Genomic DNA, 19,438 nt, shown 5'->3' on the forward strand with positions numbered 1-19,438 from the left:
TTGTATCTTATCTTATGTAGCGATGACATATATTTCAATGTGAGTGGATTGTTTCAACTCAAGAGTTTTATTTCATACAGTTCTTTTTTTATACTTGTGTGAACCACATCGTTGGGGTCTCGTAGAGGATTTCACTTCGGCAGTGGCGATGTGGGTAGGGCGGTCGACACTGAAGCCCACATTGCTCCCGATGGTTCAGAGAGCGCCTTGCATGGCAGCTACTGCCATCGGTGAATGAGTGTGTGTGTGTGTGTGAATGGGTGAATGGGTGAATGTGGTATGAAATATAAAGCACTTTGGGGCTGAGAAAATCGTCTAAAACCGCTATATAAGTCAAGTCCATTTACCATTTTAGAGGCAATGCTGCAGCCTTCTCCAGCCTGTTTTTCCCCTGCTGTCTGGGGGGGCTTGAGAACACAAACAAACACAGGGAGTTTTTCCACTTGAATTGGGTAAAGGGCAGATCATTCTGGGGAGAAGGAATGAAAAGAAGCATGAGATTGGGGGAGAATGGAAACGGATATAAGATTACTTACTGGCAAAACTCAAGTAGCCCAAGGCAGCAGCTGCTTAGATTGAGTGTTAGTCATCGCTCCCTCTTCAGTTTAGCTGCTTCCCCGCCTCTTTCTCTCTCTGTCTCTGTCTCTCTTTCTCTTTCTCTCTCTGTCTCTCTCTCTCTCTCTTTCATTCTTTCTGCCTCTCATGAGTGTCTGGAATAGCTCTTGAACTGGAGCCCAGTGGAGCGTTAAGGGAAATGTGAAAGAGTGCATGGACAGAGGGGTGGTTTGTGCAAGCAATGTGATACATCGCCTCGCACACAAATGCAAAGATAGGGGCTAGGGAGTGAAAGAAAAGAGCAAGAAATGGTGACGATAGAGAGACAAGCCCAGGCCGATAACTGAAAGGGAGGGAGAGGAGAGAGAGAGAGAGAGAGAGAGAGAGAGAGAGAGAGAGGGAGTGGGTGGTGAATGAAGGGGGGAGAGAGAGGGGGAGAGAGAGGCGTGCTGAGATTGAGAGTCTGAATCTGAGAGAGGAAGCTGGTGAAGGTTCACCGCTATTTTACAAGCCACACACACACATATCATTATTTTCCTGGACAGAAAGGACCTATTTTTTTCTACTCTTTACTTTTGTTTCTCCGTTTTTTTCACTCTTGTACTTTTGGGGATTTTATGGACTAGAGCGACCATTGATCATTGTGACAGGATCTGAACTTTTAGAACCAGATTCAAAACTAATTTAGAGTTTAGAGTTCTTATTAGATCATCGGCCGTGAGGGAATATTGGTTCACTTTTGACATGGGGTCTGGAAAGGAGCTGCTCATTCTTGGTAAGTCTATCAATTAGAGCACAGTGTTTGTGTATTTGTGAGTGTGTGTGTGTGTGTTTGTGTGTGTGTGTGTGTGTGTGTGTGTGTGTGTGTGTGTGTGTGTGTGTGTGTGTGTGTGTGTGTGTGTGTGTGTGTGTGTGTGTGTGTGTGTGTGTGTGTGTGTGTGTGTGTGTGTGAAGGTTGAGAAAAGGCAAAAAAATGACACAAAAATGGGAAGTTCAGAAATGTTTTTTAAACACTTTTGTAAAACTCCCTAAAATGTATTACTTTCATTTCTTCACATTAGGCTTTATAATCTATCCCTTTTTAGTGATCTCAAATACTTATATGGCAGCTATGACCAGGGGTCATAATTTGTGAATAGGGGAAATATTTTTATACAATTTTTTATTCTTGCTCACATGGGCAAAAATCAGTTATGTAAACCCTGTCAGACGGTAGGCCACTTTGCCGGCCACCAGCTGTGTTTGCGGCTGTTGATAAACCATCAGAGTGCCAGGTAGCAAGCAGCTCTTCAGGCTGTCAGAGTTAAATACTGTAAACCCCAAAACTACGTCGGATGGCACACACCATGACTCAACACAGGAAACATCAACATAACATATTTGAACAAAACCTTTACCTATGTTGACAGTTGCGGTTTGTACATCTATGTCAGGGAAAATCCAGAGCATCACCACCAAAGCCAATATGAAATATATTGGCTAGTGTTTTTTTTTTTGTCCCAGCTTTGCTACACATTAAACCTTATGTTGACTATGGTATCATCAACTCACCTGCATACTAAGAAGGACATAAGTCTTCATCCCAATCAAGTCCCAAAACACAAGAGGTTGCATTACAGTTTTTGCCGAATGCTTACACACATGTTGCAGACTTTGGCCCACTGTGTCAAAACTTAACACACAGGCCGAATAGGACAAAGCACATGGAGATAAACTTCTAACTTATACGGCAAAATGAAACTCTTGAAACAAAACCTAACAATCCCATTTCAAAACAGTTTTTAGCATCAAAACAATACACACATGCACTTTTGAATTACTCTTTCCTAGCAGCAACAACACACAGATGTGCTTTACGCAAAACACAGCTGTTTTCAGTACTTTGGATGGTTTTTTACTTTAAAAGTCTCATACAGATTTTTGTTGTGAAAGATTGATCCACTACAGTTGATCTAGACACATGAAAACAAAATGTAATCGCTTCAGAATTTTTATTTTATTTTGCCATTTCAGGTGTGGTGGCACTCCGTCTCATTCTTCCTCCTGTGTACCACTTGTTGGAGTCAACTCACAGTATTTGCAACGCGAGCGAAAAGACGAGACAATGTTCCTTCGTTTTGAAATGTTTACTTGAAAGTCTTCAAAATAAAATCCATGTCTTCACATGGTAAAATGGATCGTCTTACGCACGGTCAAAAAACTGTGTAGCTTCCATCAAAGTCAAACTCCAAACTGAATTACGTTACAGCCGTTACCGTTATAACTACACAGTGATGTCATCACGTAAAAATCCAAAAACATAGAAAATAACTTATTTAACATTACATAATAAATTATGCATTTTAACAGTTGTTACACATTATGAATAATGAATAAAAAACTGCTAACAATAATTATTGTTAGCAGTTTTTAACCATTTTAAACTAAATATTTATTCCAAACCAATTATTGGCATATTGGCTCTTACATCAGGTTTTTGCAAAAGTAAAAAAAAACACAAAGACACACAAGAAATGGTACAACTAGAATGTTCTACAAAACATAATGTTGTAGGGGAATGATTGGAAGACATTTAGGCTATGCATGGATCCTGTCTCCTGTTGGCATCTGGCCACATCACCTCATCCACGTCACAGGCAATGTCCTCCCCTGCCAAGCAATGTGGGAAATATCGCCTTGCATGCCGTATCCAACCTCTTGCAGAATTTTTGGGAAAGATTAATCCACTATATTTTCAATTAGACACATAAAAAAAAATATAGAAAAGCTTCTGAAAAAAAGTTTATATTGCAATTTCATGGTTTTGGCCAACAAAAGAAAAAAACACAACAAATAGGTAGGATCGCAGTTCAACAAGCAATTCAGTGTGTCACTATGAACTCTGAAACAATTACAGTAAAATAAAAAATAAAAAAGTGTTGTAAGGAATGGGGCGAGTGGATTATGAATCCTTTGGATACCGCCTCCCGTTTGTGTCTGGCTACATCGCCTCATCGACATCTCATGCAATGTCATCCTTTGAGAAGCAACAGCAAAAATATTCCTGATATCCAGTCTAAATGTCCTACAGTAATTATGGAGCTATTGTGTTGTTGGGCTGGAATCTCAGACCAGCCTCCTATATTGTTAGGCCATGATCTATAACATGGTCCACTATAGTGACCCTGTCTCCGTCTGTTGTCTCCTTTGTCATCGTCCTCCTGCCACTCTCTCTTGTCCTCTTCCCCTGACTCTTACTGTCTCACAAAGCAGCTGAGCTCACCTGAGGTCTATTTGTAATGCTAAGGCTCACACTGATTGGCATTATATTAGCTATATTTTTTATTTTTCATGTGTGTGTGTCTGTGTGCTTTTCCAATTGTAGTTGTGTTTTGTATTTTAAATAGATGTGTTTTTCCAATGATTGCAGGAGATTTCATTTTTTAACAATGTGTCTTATGTGAAAAACAGTGTGTACTGTTTTGCAAGAAGTGTGTTGGAGAATTTCAAACACAGTGCAAAGCACTTATTGTGTTTATAGGGTTGGTGCTTGTGTTTAGGGCATGGTCACCAAAGTTAGAGGTTGTGATGCTTTGGGCCTAGCAACCACTATTAGTGTTTAAGCATTAGGTAAAAACTGTAGTCATATTCTTGGTAATATTCTTCCACAATTTCAATAAGGTAAATGTAGAATCAAATATTTTGTTTTGAATGTGATCCTAAGAGTTTTGAAAACAGTGCCTTAGCAATTGAACATTTTGCCAGAAATACACAGTGTTTTGCAGGTTGTTGTCTATGAATGGTAGAAGAGCTCTTGAGTTTTGGTAAATGTGGTTACTGAATGCATTTTGTGTGAAATGAATGAGAAATGAAACACAGTTTGGAACCCATGGACTTTTGTGGTGCACACTGTGTTAAGAGTTTTGCACATGTGGTTTTAGTTGTGCCCACTGTGCTTTAGCAATCGAAAGAAAACTATAATCAACCTGGTTTCCAGCCACAAGTAGCTGTGGTCAGCAATACAGCTCTGGTATATGGTAAACAAACCACACACACTGACAAGGTTAGTGACTAGGTTGTGAATGTTATGGAAAATGTAAATTCTAAAGAGTCTAATAGAGAGCAAAAGGACAGTAAGTTATTAGAATGGGTCATTTCTGCGGGATGTGGAAAAAAGAGGTTTGTAAATTGATAGCAATAACAACTGTATAATGTACTGTAGCCTAATAACATGTCCAAACATAAATAATCAAATAATAATCATGTAGGTTTGGTGCAAGTTTATAATACTGCATAATCTTGACTTCAGTTTGAAATGAGTTATGACCTAAAGCATAAAAATCTAAAATAGTTCAGCGCTTACTCAAGAAATGCCATATTCAAGTTCAATGAATAATATCAATATCAGGCACATTATTGTTTTTCATCATAGGAGCTTTTCCATGATATCTGACTTCTAAACATTACGGAGTCCAATAATTTTTTTTATGGAAGTATAGAAGAGCTTGGATTGATAAAATGCGTTTAGATTTTTGAGATAAGCGTTACAGTTTTTTTCGATCTCTAAAGCACAGTGGGCACAACTGAAACCACATGTGCAAAACTCTTAACACAGTGTGCATCACTAAAACCCATCTGTGCAATTCAGTTAATTTTGCCTCCAAAAGTCACTCACAGCAACAAAACTCTTCATACATCAAAACAAGCTCACTGGTGCAAAACACTGGCAACATGTTACAATGAAAAACACACATCGACACACACAACACACAGACCTACAAAACACTAACAACAAGCAGCAAAACATAAAAGATTAACTTTTGATATTTAAAATCTTTGAAGTATAAATGATCTGAGTGATTTCAAATAAAACACTTTCATTAGAAAATACTGTAAGAGTAACATATTTTCATTTGATCGTACCATATTGTTTAGGTAAAACAACCTAACAATGAGTGAGTCCAACCTGACTTGCTACTGTGGCTACCACACTACACAGTAGCTCCATAACTAGGACATTTGGACTGGACAACAGGCAATATTTTTCCACTTGCTAGTCAGAGGATGGCATTGCATGTGATGTGGATAAGGCAATGTGCTTTTTGAAGCTTTTCTAATTTTTTCATGTGTAGATGAACTTTACAGTAGGCTAGTATATACATATTTCAAGAAGTCTGTATGATATTTTTAAATTCATAAACCTTACAAAGTTCTAACATCTGTGTTTTGCATAAAACATAACCACGTGCTGTTTGCTGCTTTGAAAGAATAATTCAAATGGTGCATGTGTGTAATAAGAGTATAATCTCTCATACAGAGCGGTCCTATCTTCAGGATTGAGCCTCACATTTTACAGTTATAAACATCGTATCTTACGTGTATTTTCTTTTTCTCTGTATGGAGGTATGTTTAGGGCAGCAAACCAGTCTGAGATTCAGTGGAACGCCACATTATCCCTGACAACTACAAAAACAGGAAAGTTTCTTGCCCTTCGATTTCTATCCTGGCGGAACAATTACGTAAAATAAATAATTGCACTATTTTATTTTCAGGTTTTGTGCTTTTAGCTGAAATTCAATAATACTTATTTTACATATTAGTCATATTATTGGTAATATTCTTCCACAATTTAAATAAGGTAAATGTAGAATTCAATATTTTGTTTTGAATGAGTTCCAAAGCGTTTCGAAAACAGTGCTTTAGCAATTGAACATTTTGCCAGAAATACACAGTGTTTTGCAGGTTGTTGTCTATGAATGGGAGAAGAGCTCTTGAGTTTTGGTAAATGTGCACATTTAGCTAAAATATTATAATTATTTTTTTTACAGCCAGGATAGAAATCGAAGGGCAGGAAACTCTCCTGTTTTTGTAGTTGTCAGGGATAATGTGGCATTCCACTGAATCTCATGGTTTGCTGCCCTAAACATACCTCCTACAGAGAAAAAGAAAATACACAAAAGATACGATGTTTATCACTGTAAAATGTGAGGCTCAATGCTGAAGATAGGGAGGACCTTACAGTACTCACCTCCTATGTATGAGAGATTAGACTCTATTACATTTTGTTTTTCGTATGTATTACAGCCCTGGAAAAAGGAAGCTCTTGAAACCAAACCTAACAATACCTTTTGAAAACAGTTTTAGCATCAAGATGATACACACAAGCACCATTTGAATTACTCTTTCAAAGCAGCAACAGCACGTGGATGTGCTTTATGCAAAACACAGATGTCTTTAGAACTTCGTAAAAATATTTTACAGACTTTTTGAAATATGTATATACTAGCCTACTGTAAAGTTCATCTAGACACATGAAAATAAAAATAGAAAAGCTTCAAAAAGCACATTGCCTTATCCACATTACATGCAATGCCATCCTCTGACTAGCAAGTGGAAAAATGTTGCCTGTTGTCTAGTCCAAATGTCCTAGTTATGGAGCTACTGTGTAGCAAGTCAGGTTGGACTCACTCAGGCCATGAGATACTGAATCAAATTGCTCTGTTTTCATTTACTCTTGTTTTACCTAAACAATATGGTACGGTCAAATGAAAATATGTATTTTCTAATGAAAGTGTTTTATTTGAAATCACTCAGATAATTTATACTTCAAAGATTTTAAATATCAAAAGTTAATCTTTTATGTTTTGCTGCTTGTTGTTAGTGTTTTGTAGGTCTGTGTTTTGTGTGTGTCAATGTGTGTTTTTCATTGTAACATGTTGCCAGTGTTTTGCACCAGTGAGCTTGTTTTGAGACATGTATGAAGAGTTTTGTTGCTGTGAGTGACTTTTGGAGGCAAAATTAACTGAATTGCACAGATGGGTTTTAGTGATGCACACTGTGTTAAGAGTTTTGCACATGTGGTTTCAGTTGTGCCCACTGTGCTTTAGAGATCGAAAAAAACTGTAACTAAATTGAAGCCACTGGGTTATAGGAAACGGATGTCGCTTTCACATGCACACTGTTGCCTCACATATGCCTTTAAAGAACATACACAGAAATAGTTTCAAAAAGGAAACAAGTCAGTGAGGGTGATGCTTGCTGACTATGCTGATAAGTTCTGCTTTCTGTCAGGCCCCATATCAAATGCAACAGGACGAGGGACAGAAAGACAAAACAATGAATCACACAGCTTATGTGTGGGCTGAATGTGAGACGGACAACATACAGAGAGGACATTTTATTGTGACGGACAACTATCCCCATTCACTAGCGATCGTTATGGTGAATGAAAGTCAGCTGCGAAATTAGCACAGAGTCCCCCTTTGTATGTTTTTCTGACTTTGTGTTTCTGTCCGCAGTTATTTAGTCATACAGTTAGACTCGGTCACACACTCACTGTCAAACTCTGCCTGGTCTTCCTAGAGTGGTGTTGTTGTGGGAGCTCTGGCTTCATCAGAGAACAACAGAGGGCTCATTGTAATGGAAGGAGGGAAACACAGGGAGAGGGGTATGGGGATATATGTTTTTTTTAACTTACACCATGGGAAGGGGTTGCTCTTTTTCTGCCGTATTCCAGTGAGTCATGAGTCAAACAATGTGACTGACACGTGTCTGAGATAGTGTGTAGGATAGGTACTGTGACAGACAGGGGGTGGAGTCATTGATGGAGTTTAGCAGGAAGAAGAAAAATAAAAAAAGGTGGCAGACAGCAAACTACAAGCAAAACACAGCAAACAAATGTGTTTAATGAACAGACAACAAGGGCTCAGCTCTCTCTTATTTGTGTTAAGCGTAGATTTAAGTAGACAAGAAGCTGCACTTTTGTAAAATATGGACCTGAAAATTGTTGAAATTGTAGTTAAAATACCAACAAGCTAATGAAAATAGTCCACTGAAGAGGTAGCCAGCTCTTATTCACAGTAGTTAGGATGGATTCCTAGTGAGCCATGGAGCCTATCAAACATGCCAAGAGTTCTGCTTTCTCTGTGTACCGTGCATTGGTCCCGGGTGGTGTTTCTAGCTAAAAGCTATAAAAAAATTAAATTATGTAAGTAGGTGTTATATTCCACATTGTCCACCTATGGTTTTGCAGATTTGCCTGCTCACATTTGCTTGTTAGCTCTATAAAACAAGGTACAGCTGTCCCCAATGATGGGAGGGCTTCGTTTTGATGGATTTTGACCATAAAGACAACTATTGAACACAATGAAATTAAAGCTGTCGATGAGCACTAAATAAAAAGTTAAGGTATCGGCAGAGTTGTTACAATTTATTCCGAGGGCAGCAAGACTGTTTGTGTCAAAGTTCATAGCAAACCATTTAAAAGCGTCAAGACATTTCACTCAGAAAGTTATTAGGATCTGGCCTCTGGGAACCATGAATGTGAAGTAAGAACACAGGGCTGTACGCTTGTTTTTTTAGGTGGTAGCACTGGTGCTAGCAATCAAAAAAATTCAGTAGCACAAAAATAAATTTGGTAGCACACAAAGTCTGATCGAAAACTTGCATAACCTTAACCCTTACATTTCGCTCTAATTACCTTTGAGCATGTCATCCTGGTCTCATTTGAGATTCTCAATTAATATTATATCCTAGTGTGTGCAGTAATAATTATAGAAGAATGAATAGGGGTGCACTGATTGTAATTTCGACAAAAGAATCTAACCTGCCAATTGCAATTTTTTGCTGATTCAGAATTATTTCTCCCCATAAAAATATAAAAATAACATATATATATATCTATATATTCTTTGTATATACATATAATTATTATATTAATAATAATATATTTTTTTAGAAAATGTCCTTCTGTTAATTAAAACCAAACTTTAAAACATTAAACATAGGGCCGGTTTCACAGACAGGGCCTAGATTAAGCCAGGAGTAGGCCTTAATGTGGACTAGTTGAACTGGGACGTTTAAATCACTTTCATGGATATGGCTTAAATTTGGCTTAGTTAGTCTGAGACTATGAAGTCCTGGGGCCTATCCGAAAAGTCCAATCTCCTAACCTATAAGCCTCCTTTCCTATGCCTTAACCCCTAAACGTCATCGGGGTCAAGGAGAGATGAAAGGTGCTTCCTATCGAACATAGGAAAGGACAGCGCTGTTTCAAATGAATTCGACTCCACTTTTCCTAACCGACGTCATTGCGCGACGGCGAGTATTGCTGACGTGAGTCTCCGAAAATTGACCACAACAAGCACTCGTTTGATCCATGCGTTCTTTTCATATTGATTTTAATCAGGTTGTCGCCAACAGAGTGAGAATCACTCCCATATATCCCAATTCACATGTGGAATAAAAAGAGGCTACACTTGTGTTGATGTTTTGGTTCTTTTTTTTTTTTGTAATTCACATATTTATTAAATGTTCACAGGTGGTCACATCGATACAGGGACATCTGATACAAATTCATAATACAAAGTCATATTTCATGTTTCATGGCTTCCATATTATTGTTTTCATGGTGACATTAAAAAAATAATAATAATAATAATAATAATAATAATAATAATAATAATAATAATAATAATAATAATAATAATAATAATAATAATAATAATAATAATAATAATAATAATAATAATAAATGAGAAAGAAAAAAGTAAAATAATAAGAAAGATTTTGATAGATACTTCCCCCATGTGGAGATAAGAGCCAATATTTATTCTCCTTTCTTCTCCCATCAATGTGCCATGGTCAGACCCCACAAGCAAAAACAGGCCAATGACAAAAAAAAAAACTAAATACATTTGTTACCATGGGACCGGTGATGTTAGCTGCCTTTGCAGTTATGGCTGTATTAATTTGGGTCACTATCCACCTTTATGTGGTCCCAAAACCCTTCCCAAGAGGATACCCCCTCCCCCCAATTGTCACTTAATCGGTTCAACATGCATTCATAAGATACAGTTTCAGTCATTGCATTGGCCCATTCTTCAACTTGTGGGGCCTTTGGTATCTTCCAGTGTCTTAAAATAACACGGCAAGCCGTTACTATACCTACAATAATTACAGAAAAGTCACACTTCGATACGTTAGGTATTTGAGATTTGTCCCCTAGTAGACAGAGCTCTGGGCTTAAAGGAATTTCTGAACCAAACCAATTGCTTAAAATGAAAATAATCTTAGTCCAGAGAGGCCTGACCATAGCACACTCCCAGATACAATGGAGAAAAGTACCAATTTCAGTTTTACATTTCCAGCATAGGTTATCATTCAATAGTTTCATTCTATGGAGTTTAGAAGGCGTATACTAGTATCTATGTAAAATCTTGTATTGTGTGAGCTTTCCCCTCGCCTCTCTCACATATTTACCACAATCAGACAAAATATTTGCCCAGTTGTCACACTTAATTTCTCCACCTATATCTCTCTGCCAAATCGATCTCATAATATTTGAATCATTACACATAGAAGCATTAGCAGTCTTGTAAAATTGGGAGGCTTTACATTTTTCTGGTGGTAGTTTCATATAGTTCATGACATTATTATCAACCACACTGTATGGCTTGGAACTAATACAGCTCCGTATCTGCAAGTATTTCCAAAAATGATCCTTTCCCACCAGGTTAAATCGCTCTAAAAGTTCATTGTATGATAACAGCACTCCGTCCTCAAATAAATCGCTAATAGTACATACACCTCTGGAGTGCCACTGTTTCCAGTACACAGATGTTTTTCCAATGCGGACATCAGGGTTATGCCATAATGATGAATATTTTTGTACAGTATGTTTAACTTTAAAGATTTTATGGACTTTAATCCACACATCCTTTGAATGTAAAAGTACGGGGTTTGTGATATTAGACCTTTTTTGAGATATAACCTCTATAGGATTGAAGGGTGAGCATATCTCCCTTTCAATATCCATCCAAGCTGCATTATTTTCTGTAACATGCCAATATCTTGCAATTTTAGCCATTTCAAAAGATAAATAATACAATCTCATGTCAGGAAGACCCAGCCCTCCATTTTCTTTATGCAAACATAATTTTCTCAGTTTAATTCGTGGCCTTTTCCCTTCCCATAGGAAGTGTTTTACTATATCATCTAGTTGTCTAAATATAGTAGATGGTATTATAATTGGGAGCATCATAGTAACATAATTAAACTGCGGGGCTACCACCATTTTTATTATACTGACTTTTCCCCATAATGTGAGTCTGATCTTCTCCCACTTTTGAAAGTTAGTTTTGATCTTTTGGAGTAAAGGGTTAAAGTTCAACGTTACTATTTCCCCTATATCCTGAGACAATTTAATGCCAAGGTATTTCATCCCGTTATGTACCCATCTGAAGTTGTACTTCTCTACCATAAATGGAAAGCAGGACTTGGATAGGGGCATCGCTTCCGATTTAGTCCAGTTTATAGAATAACCTGAACATTTTGAAAAGGATTGGATTGTGTCCATCAAATATGATAAGGATGTTAGGGGGTCAGACACCACTGCTAAGATATCATCGGCATAAAGTAATAGTTTGTGTTCTTTATCTCCTCCCTTAACACCTTTTATTCCAGTGTGTGCCCTAATGGACACTGCTAATACCTCTAGGAAAATGATAAACAATAATGGGCTTAATGAGCATCCCTGGCGTGTACCTCGGGTCAGATTAAAAAAGGGGGATACCGTTCCGTTGGTCATCACTGCTGCCTTCGGTTCTTTATACAACATTTTTACCCATTTAATAAAATTAGAGTCGAAGCCAAAATGGGATAGGGTGTGGAACAAAAATTGCCATTCCACCCTATCAAAGGCTTTCTCCGCATCAAGGGAGATGGCAGTAACTGGGGTGTTTTGAGATTGACTCGACCACATTAAATGTAACAAAAGCCTTATATTGTCAGTTGAGGTTCTATTTTTCATGAAACCAACTTGATTGGGATGAATAATACTAGGTAATACACATTGCAAGCGTGTGGCTAGGATTTTGGTCAGGATTTTACAGTCAAGATTAAGCAGACTAATGGGTCTAAAGTTAGATAGGTCTGCTACATCTTTTCCTGCTTTAGGGATCAGTGTAATAACAGCTTCATTAAAAGTAGGAGCTACCAAACCCTTGTTGAACATTTCGGAGTATACCCTTTGTAATACTGGTGCAAGAATATCTATGTAAACTTTATAATATTCTATTGGTAGTCCGTCAAAACCAGGCGACTTCCCATTTTTCATTGATGAAATTGCCTTCCTTATTTCAGCTTCTGTTATGGGGGACTCCAGGTCAGCTGCATCCTGTGGTTGCAGCTTAGGTACCTTTATATTTAAGAGAAACTGTTCTGTGTCCTCTTCTGAGGTGTTGTGTTGACTTGTGTTGATGTTGAAATGAACTGCCCCCAGTAGTCTTCATTAAATGTGAAGTTGGTATTTTCTTTTCTTATGGTGTAAATTATGTGCTACGAAAATAACTATTATGATGTTGGTCTTTTATTTGTTCTTTATTATCTTTAGCCTGTGTGTGTGTGTGTGTGTGTGGGGGGGGGGGGTATTTTGTTTTAGCCGAGTTAAATCTTCCTCTCTTCTCCTCTCCTCTCTTCTGTTTTACCTCTCGTTCGTATTCGTGTAGAGTCGGTAAACTCCGGCGGTGGCCTGTTGCTTTAAATCTTGCCGCCGTAAAGGATTATGTGATACCACTATCTCCTTTCCTTTAGCATAGGTTGGTCAGGAGTAACCTATGCTAAAGGAGGGTTAAAGGATGAATCGAGGCTCCTTTCCTAAGCATTTGGAGAATTCGGATCACCTATCCGCCGAGTACTTCCGGTTCATCTCGATAGGAAAGGAAATTTCCTATGCAAAAAATACGGTTGCGTTCCGAATCGCATACTCTTTCTTTTTTCTATTCTACATACTACATCCGACGATAAAAAGAATCTAGTTAGGATGCAGTAGACATACTATTGGGACATACTTTTCTCTCTTATTTCATCATAACATTGCGCCTTGATCTTGCCTCTTGCTTTTATATCCGTCGCATCCCCGTTTGTTTTCATAACATGGACCTATAGCAGGCCCCCAGGATGCTGCCTTCTCCGAGCAGCCAGCATGGACTAGTGGCCAACCCATTGGTACTGCATGCTGTGAATGGGAGCTTATTTTCCATGGAGCCCAGAGGCAGATTTCCCCGTCCACACAATACAAGCGGCGAACAAGATTGTGTCTCCGCAAATTGTTTCTGGATATCAATCATAGGCTCATACTTATCTTTAGACCATGTACTAATAAAACTGAAGTTTTCTCATTTAAAAACGCCACCTCAAGCGTTTTATTAGCCCAACGGCTTTCAACGTCTTTCAGTTTGTTTTCGCGGGAGGAGGAGGCATGGGTTACACTCGGTTACACTGCTTTCTTCATCCAAGAACGTCAGTGAAACGTACACTGCGCGTCACGCTTTAGGGGCGTGTTGGCACCGTGTAACGCGGAAGCCGAAGCCAGGAATACTTCCTGTATGGTCGCCCTGCGCCAATGAGCAGCTTTCATAGGAATTAATGGCTTCAACGTTCCAACGGTTTTCAGTCCGCTGTCCATTTCTTTATAGGTCCATGACCTATAGGCTTCGTCGATGTTACGTCACTTCACGTGCGCACTGGATTGTGGGTCAGAATCGCCCAAATAGGATGCACTTTTCAACACTAACAATCTTGGCCGCATGAAGTAGACCATCCGGGTATTCTAACCATCCTAAATCTGGCCACAAGAATCGGGACATCCTAAATCTTTTTTCTACATACTATATAGTAGAAAGTATGCGATTCGGAACGCAACCTACTTTTCGGATAGGCCCCTGGAGTAAGGTAAGTAAGCCTGATTGTTAACACCTGCCCATGAGCAAATGCTGCTGGTCCAATGGTGATCATAAAAACCTGGAGTGGAGCAGAAACACCATTGCTTGTGAGAAAAAACAATGGCAGGGGCTAAAAAATCCTGTCAATAAACATTAATGAATTTGAAAAAAATCTCTTAAAAAATAGTTTGAAACCATCCGGTTATTGAATCTAAAAGCCATACTGCTGGGACTGAGCAAATAAATAGTTGGGCCGAAATTTGCAACAAATTCAATACTAATGAAAATGTTACTAAGAACAATACACCAACTTCAGGTTATCTTCATTATTATCGGTATTTCACATCTTTCTCATTTATAATTTTGACATCATATTTAATGATATCTGCACTGATAGACTCTGTGGAAAAACCCAAATCTCGCTTTAAGAAGATCGTGCCACAACCTTTCAACAAAGGACAAAAAAGATGACGTTGTATGAGAATTAGCCTGATAATTCCATGAACAGAAAATGCAATACCTGAAGGAAGTATGAAGTATTCTACAGGTGGAATTGGAAATCAAGTTGGAAGAGCGAGCTATGATTCAAACAAGATACAGTACTGAGACAATTGTGATTACTAATCACAGTGAAGATATAAGTAGAAATAAAAGGTGGTCATGTTGTGTTTTGTCATTTTGTTATTCATGTGTGTCAGTATTTTAAATCATAACAACCACATTTGAAAACAGAATATTTTATTACGCAGAATACATCTTCAATTTAAATGCATCCATCTAATAAACTAAATTGTTATTTTCAGTGCATTTTCCATATTGAAAGTGGTCTCGAAATGTAAATTCATCAAATAAATGTTTTGGATTAGACCTATCCACAAGTACTCTTCTGGCTGGCCTCTGCAGTGGGAGTTGGTCTTCATTTAGATATTCCAAATAGTCCATGCTCTCTCACAAACACCACTAAACTGAAGTTAAACCTGCCTCTTTGGAGGATTAATTTAAGATCAATTTTAGACCTAGAGTAGCTCTAGTCGTCCGTCTTGCAATTGGTTTTGTTTAATCCAGAATATCTTTAATCTAGGACTATTTTAAACTGAGTCTGTGCAAGTAGCTTTGAATTAATCCAGCTCAGACAGGCATTTTAGTCTCGGACTAGGTTTAAGCCTTGTCTGTGAAACCGGCCCATAGCCTATTAAATAAATAAGTATACATATTGGTACAATTTGGGATAAATTAAATAGGTTGTTGTGAATATGTTGGGAGTAGTTTTTCAGTGGCTTATTGTGTAATTTACACAAAGTTTGAAATAAATTATTTCAAACTTTGTTTAAATAGACTACTGCTGACTGCTCTCTGCAGCTGAAGCAGTTGATTTTCAAGCTAGAGCACTACAGTGCTGTAAAGCGCTAACTTCCTGTTCTTACCGGCTTCAAAATAAAAGTCAACTCACGTTTGGCTAGCAACAGGCTTTTAATGTGAAGGCGCACAGGAAATGTTCTGTTTGCACACGCGCTAACTTAACTGCGGTAATGTAAAGAGAGCAGAGAGTCATGTCCTTCCGGTTATTACCGTTGGTAAAGTTTATTATGGCGCTTTTCCACCGCATGGTATCAGCTCGACTCGACTCGCATTTTTGGCTTTTCCACCGCAATTTCATGGTACCTGGTACCACGTAGCGGCTGCTTTTTTGGTATCGCCTCGCTCTAGGTTCCAAGCGAGCTGAGCCGATGCTAAAAGGTGACGTCGGCAGACGGCCGGCCACTGATTGGCCAGAGACTATTGTCTGGCCAATCAGTGGCCAGAGACTACCGGCTTCATTCTGTTGTTTATTCTCCCCAACTCTACGGGACTTTTGAGTGTATTTACGCCGCGTGCAGCCTTCTCTGGCTCTCTTTCATTTGATTTGCATCACAGATCCGAATTTATTTTCCATATATTCGCTAAGCTCACCCAGTGTTGGTTGTTGGGGAAGTTACTTACATACGAGAGGAGACATGTAGGGCAGCTAGCAGCTAGGCTAAATAGTAGCCAGCTGGGACAGACATGATAGCGAGCGATTACATTACAAGCCTCGGACTGAACTGATTACCTCAATAAAACATTCAGGCTGAGACACGGCTTGCATTTGAAAACACGTATCCTGAAACAAGCACCAAACAGTCAACTTTATCATGCCCGTGTTTACGTGCATAGGGATGTACGTGACGCATCCCTACAGCTGACTGTGTGGCAGAGTCACACATCGGGACAACAACCATCCCTTTTAATGGCCCGTAGCAATATTCTTCTACTTATTTTAGCAAACAGATACAAGGGGGGTATTTCTTAAACATTTTTCATCCGTGTTTTTGGCGGTTGGTTCAGTTAATAGTGCAACAACTGCTCGTAATTTCTGCTTTGCTACTTTGCTCCGGAGTCGGCTTTCAGCCCCTTACGACGACCCCGCCCACGTTCAGCAGGTACTATTTGCGGTGGAAAACGACCCGTGCTGCTACCAAACCAAGTTGAGTCGAGTCGAGTTGAGTCGAGTCGAGCTACATGTGCGGTGGAAAAGCGCCATTAGACGCTAGGCCGCACGAGCACAGATCCCGAGCACACATCTTTCACCAGCCAAAGTGGAGGGTGGACTCAATAACTTACTTGCCTAAGACTCATTTACCCGCAGTGTTAATGTAGAGCCCTCTAAGCAGTGTTGTGCAGCGCTCCTCTGTGTTTCAAAGACAGCCTCTCCTCATTAGCACTAGTGCGAGTGGACTTGTATTCATCATCGCACGTGATCAATTTCAGTAGCAAATGCGAAAGAACTGTCGCACTGTACAGCCCTGGAACATATGATCTACTGCTGAAGTTAGATGGGAACTTCATGAATGGGAGCATGAATGTCTGTATAAATGTATATATGTAAATTCTGTCTGGACAAGGTGTTTCGATCAACTGACATATCCAACAAGTGTTGGACCGACTGACAATTATGAAATGTCTTCTCTATCGCCATGCTGCTATCCTAGTTAATGAAAAGTCCATATAAACTCACAGTCAAAGCACTCCTAATAACATAGCCCATTTTTATTATTGACCTTTATTTTGACAGGGAACTCACTCTGTGCTGTTGATCCCTCATTATTTATTCATAGGAGTTTACTTTTAGTCTTTCATTACTATGGGTCAGCATTTCCGTGAATCCAAGCAGACTTCATTTTTTAACACTGGTTTTTATTTGTTTTTAGAAAAAGAGGAACACCGGAGATGTCCTATGACATGTAACGTCAAAGCCTCATTAATGGAATTAAATTAGTGTCATGACTCAGCAGTAAAACTGCATGTCATTCTCAACCCTTCAGTCTAGGGAAGTTTTTTGGACATGTGGCTCTTTGAGCCAACTTCAAGGCAACTTGGGCTGTTCCAATGCCTTTTCTGGGAAAACGTTATGCTTGGAAGATTCCAACTAGGGCCTGACTGGCTAAATAAAGCTTAAAGCTCTGTTTTATCTTTTCTTCCATGTTATGGTTAGATTTAGCTTCAACTGTCAATTGAAACTAAGTGGCTTCTCTCTCTCTCTCTCTCTCTCTCCCTACAGGGTTACTGTCTATGCTGGGGAAATGTTTCTCTGAAGAGTGTAATCAACTGGGGATTGAATTAAAAGACGGTCATTGTGTTGGTAATAACCTGCCTGCCATAACCCTTAACTGTAACCTTCGCTCTCCTATCTAGTTTCTGTCCACCAAGGCTTTATTATGGCTTCTACTGAAGACAAGAGCTCTCTGAGGGAATTGGTATTCCCATTATGCAATACCTCTTAGTGGAGTTTGGCATTTTTTGAAGAAATTCAACTGCATTCTTCCATTTTAGGCATTTGACCAGAGTGGATAACAATGAGAATAACATTAGTAAAGGTCTCAATTCAGAGCAAATTCTAAATGACAGACAGAGGAGCTGGAATAGAAAGAGCTAACGAGAAAGACTGCTGAAAATCAGACTTGAAGTTTAGTATTTATTTTACAGAAAGACACTGTCACAGTACAAACATGTTGTATTATTTGTTGATCTGTGAGATATCGATCACTAATACTGTATTCTCTTTGCTTTATGTGATTGTATCCCAATCCGCAGACATTGATGAGTGCGTACAACACCTACTTCGCTGTGGGAATTACTCAAAGTGCTTCAACACCCACGGCAGCTTCTACTGTCAGTGCCAGTCTGGGTTCAGAAACTTTAGAGGGCCTACTAACTTCACAAATGGACAGTGCCAAGGTGAGTGTGTGTGTTTTGTATTTGTGACCATTCCCTCTCTCTCTCTTGCACCAGCCAGTCTAACCCACCTTCACTTGTTCTCCTTTCAGATTACAACGAGTGCACCAAACAAGACAACATCTGTGGTCACGCTGCCTATTGTACCAACCTGATGGGGAGCTACACATGCACCTGCAAATCTGGGTACATCAATGACAGCAGTAAAGGTTGCAAAGGTGAGTGGTGTCTGAAGTCTGATAGCTGATATCACTAAACAATATATACGACGACGCCCTACCCACTGAGTTACAGGCACCCCCACTAAACAATATTCTTCTTTTTTTTTTGTAATTCAAGTTTTTTTATTGAATTTTCGCTTTGGTGCATGACGGTACAAAGTTACACATACAGAGACATTTGTTAAAATCAAGAGATAACAAAAGCAGCACTAGGGGCACATTCATATTGGTGTGACTAGAATGGTTATCCATACAACATTCAAGAGCATCATTACATTCCATCAACTTTGTTCACGTTACAGGTTTATCGGTCAGTGTGATATATGTCCAGAAACTCTCCCATGCTGGTGCTTTATCCTTGTTTATAGTATTCAGCTTATTAAGCATATGTTCATATGAGGCTGTTTTTATCATGGCGTAAGCCCATTCTTTAAATCCTGGAGTTGTAACTGTTTTCCAGTGTTTAAGAATTGTCCTGGCAGCCACTGTAATGCCAACCATGATGACAGAAAACTCTTTACTTGACATGTTATGTAGTTGACTTCTGTCACCTAACAGGCAAAGTCTAGGAGATACTGGTAGTTTTCTTCCGGCCCATTTTCCTAAGTACTCCAAAACAAATCTCCAAAAGGGCTGAATACATGGGCATTGCCAAATACAGTGTAATAAAGTGCCTGCTTCTTTCTGACATTTCCAACATAAGTTGTTATT

At 38.9% G+C, this 19,438-nt stretch overlaps 1 protein-coding gene across 2 annotated transcripts in view; it reads left to right on the forward strand.

Annotated features, from left to right (window-relative positions):
- Positions 1-1,032: 1,032 nt before the first annotated feature.
- LOC307251967 (adhesion G protein-coupled receptor E5-like) overlaps positions 1,033-19,438 on the forward strand; it is a 44,028-nt gene continuing 25,622 nt past the window's right edge. For both annotated transcript variants that reach the window (XM_080029450.1, XM_080029451.1), the window contains exons 1-4: positions 1,033-1,330; positions 17,833-17,913; positions 18,366-18,509; positions 18,599-18,724. In XM_080029450.1, coding sequence (XP_079885576.1) covers positions 1,300-1,330; positions 17,833-17,913; positions 18,366-18,509; positions 18,599-18,724 — 382 coding nt within the window. In that variant the 5' untranslated portion in view covers positions 1,033-1,299. The remainder of the gene's footprint in view (positions 1,331-17,832; positions 17,914-18,365; positions 18,510-18,598; positions 18,725-19,438) is intronic.

This window comes from Ammodytes marinus, assembly GCF_949987685.1.
Source record: "Ammodytes marinus genome assembly, chromosome: 6".
Lineage (NCBI taxonomy): Eukaryota > Metazoa > Chordata > Actinopteri > Uranoscopiformes > Ammodytidae > Ammodytes > Ammodytes marinus.